The 12,645-nt window shown below is 48.2% G+C and overlaps 1 protein-coding gene across 4 annotated transcripts in view; it reads right to left on the reverse strand.

Annotated features, from left to right (window-relative positions):
• The window catches only part of LOC122390252 (glutamate synthase [NADH]-like), a 111,026-nt gene that overhangs the window by 79,217 nt on the left and 19,164 nt on the right, over nt 1-12,645 (reverse strand). For all 4 annotated transcript variants that reach the window (XM_043382984.1, XM_043382987.1, XM_043382985.1 and 1 more), the window contains exon 2: nt 231-377. In XM_043382984.1, coding sequence (XP_043238919.1) covers nt 231-350 — 120 coding nt within the window. In that variant the 5' untranslated portion in view covers nt 351-377. The remainder of the gene's footprint in view (nt 1-230; nt 378-12,645) is intronic.

Consider the following 12,645-nt stretch of genomic DNA (forward strand, 5'->3'; position numbering starts at 1 on the left):
AAATTATAAGAGATCAAGTTAAAATATTCTAACAAAAAACAAAAAAACAAAAACAAATGACTATGCCAACGCACGAACGTCAGCACAATAATCACAATTGACATAACTGAGCCGGGTGCCCTTATCCATCCCTACAACGCTAGTTTCTTAGCGAGTCCCGCTGACCTCGAGGCTGTCCGCTGCTCATACTTTTTTAGTATATTTTTCTAGTATAATTTAGCCGCTCTCACCTTGTTAGTCCTGATGCCGTCGATGGAGACGATGAAGCCGACGCCGCAGGCATCCTTCTCGAGGGCGGGGTCGTAGAGGCCCACCTGGGCCGGGTAGTCCCACGGCTCGCCGCTGCTCATCCTGGCAGTCGGCCCTCGCCGTTCCGTCTGCAACACAGGGTCACAGGTCAGTCCGTATATCACCACTGTTCAACGGTGAGTGGCATAACGTAATTAATGAGCGAACTGGATACCCAAACAAACACGGAGCCCGCTGTGGATGTCAGAGAACTCATCGTAAAACATGACAGCTCTGCATTGCGGTGACGAGCACAAGACACTAGCATTGGATTCGACTTTACACTAGGGTGCAGTTTCCCGTTCCTAGTACTAAGAGCTGAGGGTCAGGCTGTCGCAACACTGCGTCGCCCGGCGTCTTCGTGTCGCAAACGGAAGCTGCGACTGACTTTTGGAGAGCAGCCATCTTTGCGTCATCCTCACGTGAGGGGGGGGGGGGGGCGGAAGGGAACGGTGCTCAAACAGACAGCACTCGAGCCAGACATATCTGTCTCTCCGACCCAGACATGCCCTGTGTTCTCGATCCTCCTATCGATAAAGGAATTTTCGCCATCCTCGGTCTTTTGATATATGCCTAATTGCAAACATTTTCTGGCCGGACCTACAATACAGTAATCGATATTTGCCCAGCACTCCGGTACAGGTATCTCTGTCTTACCGACACTCTGACTTCGACGGACATCTCTGCCCCAGCCCGGCTCTCCGATCCAGATATCCCCGACCCTCACTCCCCGCCGCCCGTCAGCATCCCGGCCGACTGGGAGTTCGGAATTCCGGGGAGTTCGGAGTTCCTAGTGCGGCGCCCCATCCGCTGGCGACTGACACCATGGGCGTCATGATCATTGATCACCCTTGGGACGATCCTTAGACGGGACTTAGACGGGACGGTCCTAGACGGGACGATCCTTAGACGGGACGATCCTAGACGGGAGTGCACGTGCAAGGACACTCCGAACTGAACATAGGTATTAGGTAGTAGGTAGGGGAGAGTGGGGTAAGATGCCCAGGGTGGGAAAGACGCCCCACCCCCTCTAGCGGCGAAACAAAGAATAGAACCTGGAAATTAATGTTCTTAGCGAAAAGCGGAAGCTTGCCTTGTTAACTGCACAAAAATTTGCAAAGCTCCGTTGGGCAACGGCTGGCTGGTGATTGCATGTTTTTTATTTGCTGCTTTAAAAAAATATGTTGGTGTCAAAACATTGTAAATATCAAAGAAAGCAGATAATTTTTGAGTCCCTTGCTATAGTCGTGATACATTAACATGCGTGTACTGTGTCCCGAACAGTTTGTTTCAGGGTGTAGTTTTATGGCTAACAAATTGTACTGATTTAATGTTGCTTCGGCCCCTTGGGGTAAGATGCCCCCTGTCCTGATTGGGAAAGACGCCCCCCTAAATCCGTAGGCTGTCCTTCAAGCAGCCCGTCAAATCATTTATTACATACTTGTGATGAGAGACAAAAGCCGATTTGGGACTATTGAGAGTCCAGTACGGTCAGGTGCTCCCCATGCCGGTCTCTCGGCACACACAGCGACTTTTTGGGCGGCATCTGACTCTGAGAGCCCTCACGACGGCATCTGTGGGCCCCTTTATTGGCTCCAGGGCCCCTCACGACATCCTTTGAGGGCTCCCACGTTGGCTCCACGGGCCGCGCTGGCATCTGAGGTCCCCACGATGGGCTCGAGGGCCCTCAAGCATCATGAAGACCTATAAGGGCCCCACAGTGATCTCCGAACGCCACCACGGAGGCTTGTTTGGCCGCGCTGGACTATGATGGCCCTAACGATGACCTCTGAAGCCCCTTACGACTACTTTTGATGGCCCTTACGATGACGTTTGGTATCTACTGCAGTTCGAAGGGACTACTGATTCGTTCAGGCGATTCACGTGCCCGTTTATGTCACTTATAGTGCATGGGGCATCTTCCCCAACGCCAGGGGCGTCTTTCCCACCCTGTGGGGTAAGATGCCCCCTTTCACTTCTTCAGGAAAATGCTTAATAGCAAAAAAAGTTATCATATTTCAGGCACGAAAGTGTGATATTTTTGGAGAAAAATGATGTTGGCTTCCGTTGAAACTCCAAGTTTTTGCTTTCCGATCGTCATTTTCGAAAAATATATGTCATAGTAAAACCCTGGGCATCTTTCCCCACTCTCCCCTACGCCATGGTGATGGACTTTGAGCCAACCTGTACGGAAACGAGCCTGTAAACTAAACAATGATAAGCATGTCTGTGGCAGGATCGCATGGCAAGAGATCGGAATTCATGTAAACTTGTCTGGTCAATGGTCATTCATCAGAGAAGCGCATGGTATTGGTCATCGGTAGGATTCCGTTACTAAGTAACTGTTGCTTCATGTCTGCAATATTGTGCCAGCTTTAATTTTATCGTAGGTCGTCCACTAGATAACAATATTCCGCATTTCAGTAAACTAAAACCACGCGAAGTCCAGTAAATTTCCACCGGTAACCTTTTGCAGTTCCTTAGCTATCCGCTGCAGCTGTTTGGTAAATTTCGTTGGATAGTGTTTGGCAGTTCGGAGCAATGCCCCTGCTCGGTAAATTTCCACCGGACTGGTAATATCCTATGGCGGGGTAGATCCCTGCCGATTGGTAAAATTCCACATGGCAACGACCTGTTCCGTTTGGTAGAATCCAGCCGAATCCTCAGTTGACATATTGTCGTTGGGTAAGGTCCTTTATTTTAGTAGAATTCCATCGCTTGGAGGCTCTAAAATCCAGTTTGTGGTGACGTGTTGTCCGGCCGTGGTAGCATTCCGGCGAGTTTCGTTGCCCTTTGATGATAGCCCCTTGGCGGGGTCTTTGGCACACCGCCAGGTCCGACCGGTTCCATCCACTCCCCCCCCCCCCCTCCTCCCTCCCCCTCCAAAGCACCGAGAAGGGAGCCCCCACTGCGCGACCTTGACGAATGCCACGGCCTAGCTGTCTGGAGGAGGAAAGGTCAAGGGTCCCGGAGTGACGTGCTCGAAATACACATTTAACGGCAAGGGAAGGGCGTATAAAAATGGCAAAACGAGATTTTTATATGCTAATAAAATAATAGCTGTGCCCTACAAATATCATTGTAGCATGTTTAATAACAAGAAAAGTTAATTTTCAAGCACTTGACCTGTAAGAGAGCGGAATGTCATCCCTCTATCTGTTTCAGCTGTTCAGCATGTTGAAATGTGGATTTATACGTGTCGATGGGATGAATCACACCTATAAAGAGAGCTGCTCAAGTGTTATTACGTCTTTTTGCGCCGTCTACACAAAAAGCCGTACCACGAGCTAGCTTGCTGACACAGACACATGAGCGCTGACCTTCGCCTGCGTTCAGCTCTGACTCAGTCTGACTGACTGATAGATGGAAATGGGGTCGGTGACCGAATGGTTCTGTGGGGACCACATGGAAACACTAAAAATACAACAGCGTTATATAATGGTAGCCTGGAGGATGCCCTATACCGGCCTCACAGCCGGTAGCAGTAGAGAAAAAAAGACGCCATATGTAGAAAATAGAAATGACAGAAAAGTGACGCATTGACTGGTGATTGATAAAGTGACGATGCCAATTCCGCGATTACAAGATCCGTGCCTCTTCTGCTTGGTTCGTTTGTTGGGTCGATTCTCGATTCTCCCCTCCGTTGTGTTGTGACTAACAAGAGTCTTGAAATAAAGAGCGCTTGATTGCGTTTCTTTAGGTGCATTACTTGAGTTTTTGGTAGGCGTTGCGGGGTTGCCATCATTGCTTATTCTGTCGTGAAAGCTCTCCACTACTTGCATATATGTATTCGACAAAAGGGATAACAAACATCATTAAACAATCATAGCTACGTCCTATCGTGTCACTTGGAGCCAACTGACGTAGAAGAGTTACTTCTACAAATCACTGAGAAGTTGAGAAGTGAGTTGACTCAGTTGCATCCAAGGCCCTATATACCAGGTAGGGTCGTCCGGCGATTCTACCTGATCGTGACGTCAGCTCGTGACGTCATCTGGGGGCAAGTCTTGAAGTCCCGTTTAAGTCCTATGCAAATGGGCGATTTTTGAAGCGCTGTAGAACAAATTCTGCTTAAGCTAGCACAAAACTAAGTGCATCATCGGAAAGCCGAGACATTTTTCTTCGAATTATCTGAGAAACGTTTTTCACTAAACCCATTAGTTTTTTTCCAAAAATGCGTAAAAAGCCCCCATGCCTCTGCAACCTCCCTTCCGCCGGCCGCCACGCCGCCGCGGTAGTGTAGTGGTTAGGATGCTTGCGCCGTAATCCAAAGATCGTGCGTTCGAATCTAGGCGCGGGTCGTACTTAAATCGAAATTGCAAGCAGAATATGTGTTTTTTCTTGATAAATCACTTATATTACAGCTAACCGTTCATAAAACTATCGACAACAATTGACTGAAACCCAAAATATAGAATACATTCTAATAAAACAAATTCAAATATGGCGGCCGTTGCGCCAGGCTCCGCCCCCGACTCCGCCCCTTCGTGTGACGTCATCTGTGCACTTGGACACACAGGGAGATAGGGGACGACATGGGCCTGGTTGCATCAGGGGAATGACGAAACTCCTCCACGTCCCATATCACGCAGGCGTGACGTTATTTCGGTTCCCAGCAGGATCTTTACAGCGCTATACGACTGCCTGGCCGTCCCAGTGGGCACTGTTACCCGCTGAACTGCCGGCCCACCGTCACGAGTGCGGCGGTATTAAACAATTTAACAGGTTAACTTATAATTACAGAGGCACGTCACCCCAAAACGCCACAGAACCTTGAACCTCGGGAGCTAAGTTTTGTTTTGTTTTAATTTTAAGCTCGTTGGAAAGAGAGAACTATAGGAACCGTATCAAAAAGACTTTTGTTTTTATAGACTGCCTGTAAAACATTAAAATATTGATGAAATTGCATATCAGAAACGACACTTGATGTCTACGTTGAATTATTAGCATTCACATGACAGGCCTAAAAAATTAAAACGAAATATTTTTACGCTATTATTCACGCATTAAAAGGCACTGAAGACTGAAAGTTATATACAACTCACCTTGACCTGGCTCTGCTAAGAACTAGATTAAAATTGGAAACTGGTGTAAGGCTGGACGTCGGTTGCACTAACGAAAACTATGCCGCGATTACCAGGACGAATAAATGGGGAATACGGCCATAACTAAGCACGTTACGGCACTCACGCTCTGCCAAATACGGCTTCAAACAGCCACAGTGCTGGATGAAACTGGATTATCATGCAGTGAGCTGGAATTAGCCCACTGCCAAGGCTCAGCGTGCACTTGTTGTCGTGGACACCGAGCGCCGTAAAGGAAAGGGACCACACCCCGCATGCCGGTGGGCGGTGCAGTAGCTATTGAACGGCATGTTAACCCATCTAACCTTCTACCGGCTTCCACTGTGCGCTGGGTACAGAACACGCATTTTTAAAGGGACCCTCCCACCTTAACATTAGATTTGAGTTGAGATAGCCAAAATGGGGTCCCTGGCTCACAATTACCGGTTTCGGCACTCACAACATCCAGAAATGCCTTAAATCGGAAATATTGAATTTCAAAATTGGAGCATTTTGATTCAGAGGGGCTAATGCATAGGAATACCTCTCTGAATGTGTGACGTCAGCGCAGATATCTAACGATTTTTAAATGTTTGACTAAAACGTTTTGTAGCACGCGGTGGTATATGCTGCTTTGCGCGCAACAAGTGCCGCACTTTCAGCTGCCAAACTATTGCTTCCAAACAAAGTCGCTAGGAACAGCGTAGATCCCAAAAAGTAAACAAAAGTAAAAGTCTAATATCTTGAAAACCGGTGAATATTTTTCGGTGAAATTTGGTAGATATTCGTTTTCGCTCTTTCTGAACCGATGACATCGCTTTCATGCCAATTCGTAAACTTTTTTGAAGGTGGGAGGGTCCCTTTAAAGGGACACTCCCACCTTAACATTAGTTTTGAGTTGAGATAGCCAAATTGGTGGCCATGGCCTGCAAATACCGGTTTGGGCACTCACAACATCGAAAAATGCTTTAATTCGAAGATATGGAATTTCAAACTTGCAGTTTTCGGATTCTAAGGGGCTAATGCATTGGAATGCCCCCTTAGAATTTGTGACGTCAGCGGAGATCTAACGATTTTTAAATCTTAGACTAAAACCATCGTTAACACGTGGTTGTATACGCTGCTTTGCGCGCAACGTCTGCCGCACTTTAAGGCTGCCAAATTATTGCTTCCAAATAAAGTCACTAGTAACAGGGGAGATCCCAAAAAGTAAACAAAAGTAAAAGCCTAATATCTTGAAAACCAGTGAATATTTTTCGGTGAAATTTGGTAGATATTCGTTTTCGCTCTTTCTGAACCAAGGGACATCACTTTCATGCCAATACATTAACTTTTTTGAAGGTGGGAGGGTCCCTTTAAGGACCTCTTGGACGGAGCCTCCATATTGCCGAGGAAGCAAAAGCCTTACGCAGATAGTCTCCATGTATTCGTCTTACTGAGACTGCTGGTTGAATAAAAACAGGTTTGTTTTTGCTCCAGCCTACATGTCAGGACAAAATGAAATTAAAGTAGCGAATAGGGACATTTCTCATTAGGGCAGGAGTCAATAATAATCAAATTCATGTCAATGTGGGGGCAAGCTAAATGCTAATACCAAAAATGCCTCCCGTCATGCAAGTGCCAATGTTCAACAGCAAGCGGCGATTTATAAATTACATAACGCTGAATCGTTATTGCAGTTGTTACATGGTTCAAACACGGGCGTTATTTTAACAATTATTTTTTAAACTGCAAGTTGCAACCACTACTGGGTCGTTTGTTCCCATTGCATTGAGCACGTGCTATATAGCATGCTCGCGTAATCAGATTCCGGCCCACTCTCGAGCCTGCACATGCCAGCCGTATCACTACCTAACACCCACCGCCCGGCCCCCAGAGTTGCATATTGCACAAGCCGGCAGCGTATCAAATGTCAGCCTGTCGTATCGCATCGGGAAGCGCCCCGGCTGACCCGCCGAGCGGTGCGGAACGGTTGAGTCACATGGTCGGCTCCATGGCAACGTCTGAATGTGTGCCTTTGGTCTGACACAGTTGGCACCGCACAGGGCGGGAGGAATCAGCACAGCTGCCGCATTGCCCCTCTCAGACTTCAACAAGTGGATCAAAAAACATTATTCGGCATCCAAACCACCCACATATTATTCACACGGCACCGAGACTTAAGCCCTTTGGCTTTTGTGCCTCCTCTTATTTTACTATATACTAGAGGTACAGGTTTACGCGATAACTGTATGTTTTGATATGTATGATAAACGGATGCATTAGTTTGGGTGTAGAAACTTGCATTTTTATTGGTATTATTTGTGTAGAACTGGGTAACTGCTTTTAATTGAACTATAAAGTATGATGGTGATGCATGCGAGTTGTTCGAGCCCTTAATAAGTTAGGATGTTACTCAATTCAACCCTACCCTACCCTACCCTACCCTACCCTACCCCTACCCCTAACCTACCCTACCCTACCCTACCCTACCCCTACCCTTACCCTACCCTGCCCCTACCTCTACCCCTACACTATCCGACCTTACCATACCCTACCCTACCCTATCCTACCCTTACACTACCCTACCCTACCCTACCCTACCCTACCCTACCCCTACCCCTACCCTACTGTACCCTACCCTACCCTACCCTACCCCTACACTACCCTACCCTACCCTACCCTACCCTACCCTACCCTACCCTACCCTACCATACCCTACCCTACCCTACCCTACCGTTACACTACCCTACCCTTCCCCCTTACACTACCCTACCTTACCCTACCCTACCTACCCCTACCCCTACTCCTACCCTACCCTACTCCTAACTTACCCTACCCTACCCTACCCTACCCCTACCCTACCCCTACCCTACCCTACCCTACCCCTACCCTACTCCTACACTACACTACACTATACTACACTACACTACACTACACTACCCGACCCTACCCTACCCTACCCTACCCTAGGCCCTATTTTAACTCAACCCTACCCCTATCCTACCCTACCCTACCCCTACCGCTACCCTGCTCCTACACTACACTACACTACACTACACTACACTACACTACACTACACTACCCTACCCTTCCCTACCCTACCCTACCCTACCCTACCCTACCCTACCCTACCCTACCCTACCCTACCCTACCCTACCCTACCCTACACTACCAGCGACAGTCCAAGTTTCAGCTAAATCGGCCCAGAAACGGCTGAGATATTGCAAAAACAAATTAATTGTATTTACTGGCGAATCCTCTTGGCGAGCGGTGCTTGTGTCGGCCTTCGTTGTCAAAGGTCAATGACCTGCCGGCCCACTCAGTTTTTTAAGCGAACAACTGAGCCTAAAGCACGTGCCCTCTGCTCGGCGCCGGTCGCGGCCCCACCACGTGCACACCGCTGAACCAACCCCCTCGAAAAGTTGACACGACAAATGAGTGCACGCGTCCGACTTGCAGTGAAAATTTCACCCCCGTAGCCCTTACCGTTCCCGAGCAATAGCGTGTTTTTGCCGATTCTAATGTTAACCCTATGGGCACGCGAGCACGCGCCGCGGGCGCACCCTCGGCCGCATCATGTCCAAAAGTTAATACGACCTACGTGTAAAGGTGGCCCGCATCGCTGTAAAATTTCACGGCCGTAGGTCAACTGACGCCGCCGCAATAAGCGCTACAAAGTGACTACGTCGCACACGGCGGGGTACTTTTTAGGATTTATAATATAGATAGACTAGAGGTACAGGTTTACGCGATAACTGTATGTTTTGATTAATTATATGTGACGGATGCATTAGTTTGGGTGAGTAGCTTGTATTTTAGCTGTATTATTTGGGTAGATTTGAGTAGCTGTTTTTAATATAATAGCGATAGTTGCGGAGTGTCCAAGTCTTTTGTATGTTAGACCCTTTTTTAACTCAACCCTACCCCTACCCCTACCCTACTCCTACACTACACTACACTACACTACACTACACTACACTACCCTACCCTACCCTACCTTACCCTACCCTACCCTAGGCCCTATTTTAACTCAACCCTACCCCTACCCTACCCTCAGACTTGTGACAGCTCAAGAAAAAAGTGAGCTCGCTCAGCTCAACTCCGTTTTATCCGCTCCCGCTCAGCTCCCGCTCAGTTTAACACGGCTCAGCTCAGCTCACGCTCCGCTCAAACCGGCTGTGCTCCGCTCACGCTCAGCTCAGCTCAGCTCAGTTTCCGCTCAGCTCAGCTCAGCTCAGTTTCCGCTCAGCTCAGCTCAGCTCAGTTTCCGCTCAGCTCAGCTCAGCTCAGCTTCCGCTCAGCTCAGCTCAGCTCAGTTTCCGCTCAGCTCAGCTCAGCTCAGTTTCCGCTCAGCTCAGTTTCCGCTCAGCTCAGCTCAGTTTCCGCTCAGCTCAGCTCAGTTTCCGCTCAGCTCAGCTCAGCTCAGTTCCCGTTCAGCTCAGCTCAGTTTCCGCTCAATTCAGCTTAGCTCAGTTTCCGCTCAGTTAAATTCACGCTTAGATCGCTCAGTCGTTCTTTTTAAATCGGACATGCTTAACCCTCGCCCGTATAGGGGGGGGGTCGAACGGACCCCCCTCTGTTTTTCGCGAATAACTCGCGTAAAAAGCGGCCGATCGCGACGAAACTTTCAGTACCCTCGCGATAATCAATTTTACACCTATCCTGAAAATTTCATGACCCTGACCCTAATGACCTTTGACCTGTGACCTACTTTTCGAGACCATGTTTGGCCGGAATCGCGATTCGGCGTATGTCGGCTCGCATTAGCCGCGCGTTAGCAGTCTTTTTGTGGTTTCAAGTGTTCAAACATGGCATATGATGTTGCTCCCATGCATTAGGGTGGGTGTCAAGGTCACCGGAAGGTCAGGTCAGGTCATTGACCTTTGATGACCTCGGTTCACTTTTTCGAGTTTTACATGTTTCTAGGCTAGTTTTGGAGCTGAATTCGAATTTAGCAACCATTTGAACATTTACGAAGCAGTTTTGGTGCCTTCGTAACATGTTACGAAGCTGTCAGAGGCTACTACGAATACCCGGCAAAATCCTTACTGGTTGACCTGACCTGACCCGACCTGGCCTCAATGCATAAAGACATCATCAGTGATCATAACTAACATGATATTCGTGATCAGCACCCCGAAAAAACCCCATAGCAGCCACGTTTTACGACGTTCTAACAGGTCCCGATTTTCCCGACTTTTGGGTCATTGACCTGACCTGGAAGGTCAACCGATAACCTAGGACCTTAAAATTGGGTATCATCGGCTTCCTCTCGTCGCGGGCAGCACGCTCGTTTTTTCCGCGAAGCTCTAGCTCGATCAGGGACGAAACGGCAAGGGGGGGGGTCCAACGGACCCCCGCCCCCTTATACGTTCGCGGCTGGAAAAACACCAATACGGGCGAGGGTTAAAAAACAGACCAACTCTTGGCGCATAAGTAAGTCTCCTCTAACAAGGAGCGAGGCAACTTACACAATGGGCAAAAGAGATAAGCTCATTAAGACCTTGAGACTTTGCGAGTCGTGCGTCTACTTGGACTCAGACTATAGTTACATGAAATGGACTGTTCTTGGCAGTGTTATCACATGTTATCAGAGTGTGCACCCGCGATGTTAACATAACATATAAGTTCAAAATATACGAACGAAAAAAGTCTGGACGAAAAAGTTTACAGACGAAAAAATGTACAGACGAAAAAATGCCAGACGAAGAAAAGTCGGACGAAAATCTGCTAGACGAAAAAAACGCCATGGAATCATCTCAACTAGGCGGTGTTTCACGGCCGAGAGCAGCACGCCCACGCCGCCATCCGCTCTTGGCACCCTGCCAGGAGCTGACGTTACATTTTGGGGTAGTGTTGGAACTTGGAGATAAGAGTTTGTTTATATCTCCATGGAAACCCCATTTGACACGTGTGATAGCAGCGTGCTGTTATCAGTGAAACCTTGAGTGAAACCAAACACCACCCTGATCTCAACCAAGGCAATGTCAACACAATTAGAATTCATAGTCGGCGTGTGAATAAGGGAGCTTTTCCCATATTATGGACATCAGAAGGTGAGAGTTCCAGTTAGCGCCTCTGCCCCACCCCACTTTCAATAGGATATGGTTGCTTAGCCCACATTCAACCAACGAAGAGGAACATTTGCTAATTCCTAATTGTAAATATTTTATGCAGAGGTAAGAACCCTTATCGATAAAATCAATTTAAATAACTGCTTAAATAACAAAGTGAAGAATGCTGAATTGTACATTGCGGAGCAGAGGGTCAAGGCGAAGCATCAAAGCCTGACAGTAGGTATTCATCTTGCAGTCAGACTTGAAACTTGAGACTGGCTGTATTAGCCTGTAAATTGGCCAAGACCCTGGTCTTCCAATTTCCATGCAACATGGATGAAATAAATTAAGCTTGATTAGTGATTAATATTGATTTCTTTAGAGTTTTGATATTTTTAAGTGCGATCACGAAGGCAGTGTAATTGCTCACTCCATAGCTAGCTCATAGCTGAAGCATCAAATCCTGAGTTAATTTCCAAGCATGAACTGAAAAGAATTAGAACTGGATCAGCTCAGCTCAGCTAAATCAGCTCAGCTCAATCAGCTCAGCTCAGCTCAGCTCAGCTCAGCTCAATCAGCTCAGCTCAGCTCAGCTCAATCAGCTCAGCTCAGCTCAATCAGCTCAGCTCAGCTCAATCAGCTCAGCTCAGCTCAGCTCGCTCAGCTCAATCAGCTCAGCTCAGCTCGCTCAGCTCAGCTCAGCTCAGCTCAGCTCAAGCTCATTCAGCTCAGCTCAGCTCAAGCTCATTCAGCTCAGCTCAGACAGCAGCTCAGCTCAATGCATTACAGAGCCGGCTCAGCTCACAGCTCAACAATTTGGCAAAATGTTGAGCCGGCTCATGAGCTGAGCTGATTTTTGAGCCGGCTCAACTGAGCTGATCACAAGTCTGCCTACCCTACCCTACCCCTACCCTACCCTACCCTACCCCTACCCTACAATTCCCTACCCTACCCTACCCTACCCTACCCTACCCTACAATCCCCTACCCAATCCTACCCTACCCTACCCTACCCTACCCTACCCTACCCTACACTACCAGCGACAGTCCAAGTTTCAGCTAAATCGGCCCAGAAACGGCTGAGATGTTGCAAAAATAAATTATTTGTATTTTCTGGTGAATCCCCTTGGCGAGCGGTGCCTTGTGTCGGCCTTCGTTGTCAAAGGTCAATGACCTGCCGGCCCACTCAGTTTTTTAAGCGAACAACTGAGCCTAAAGCACGTGCCCTCTGCTCGGCGCCGGTCGCGGCCCCACCAC

Source organism: Amphibalanus amphitrite, unplaced genomic scaffold (assembly GCF_019059575.1).
Source record: "Amphibalanus amphitrite isolate SeventyFive unplaced genomic scaffold, NRLGWU_Aamphi_draft 000388F_arrow, whole genome shotgun sequence".
Classification (NCBI taxonomy): Eukaryota; Metazoa; Arthropoda; class Thecostraca; order Balanomorpha; family Balanidae; genus Amphibalanus; species Amphibalanus amphitrite.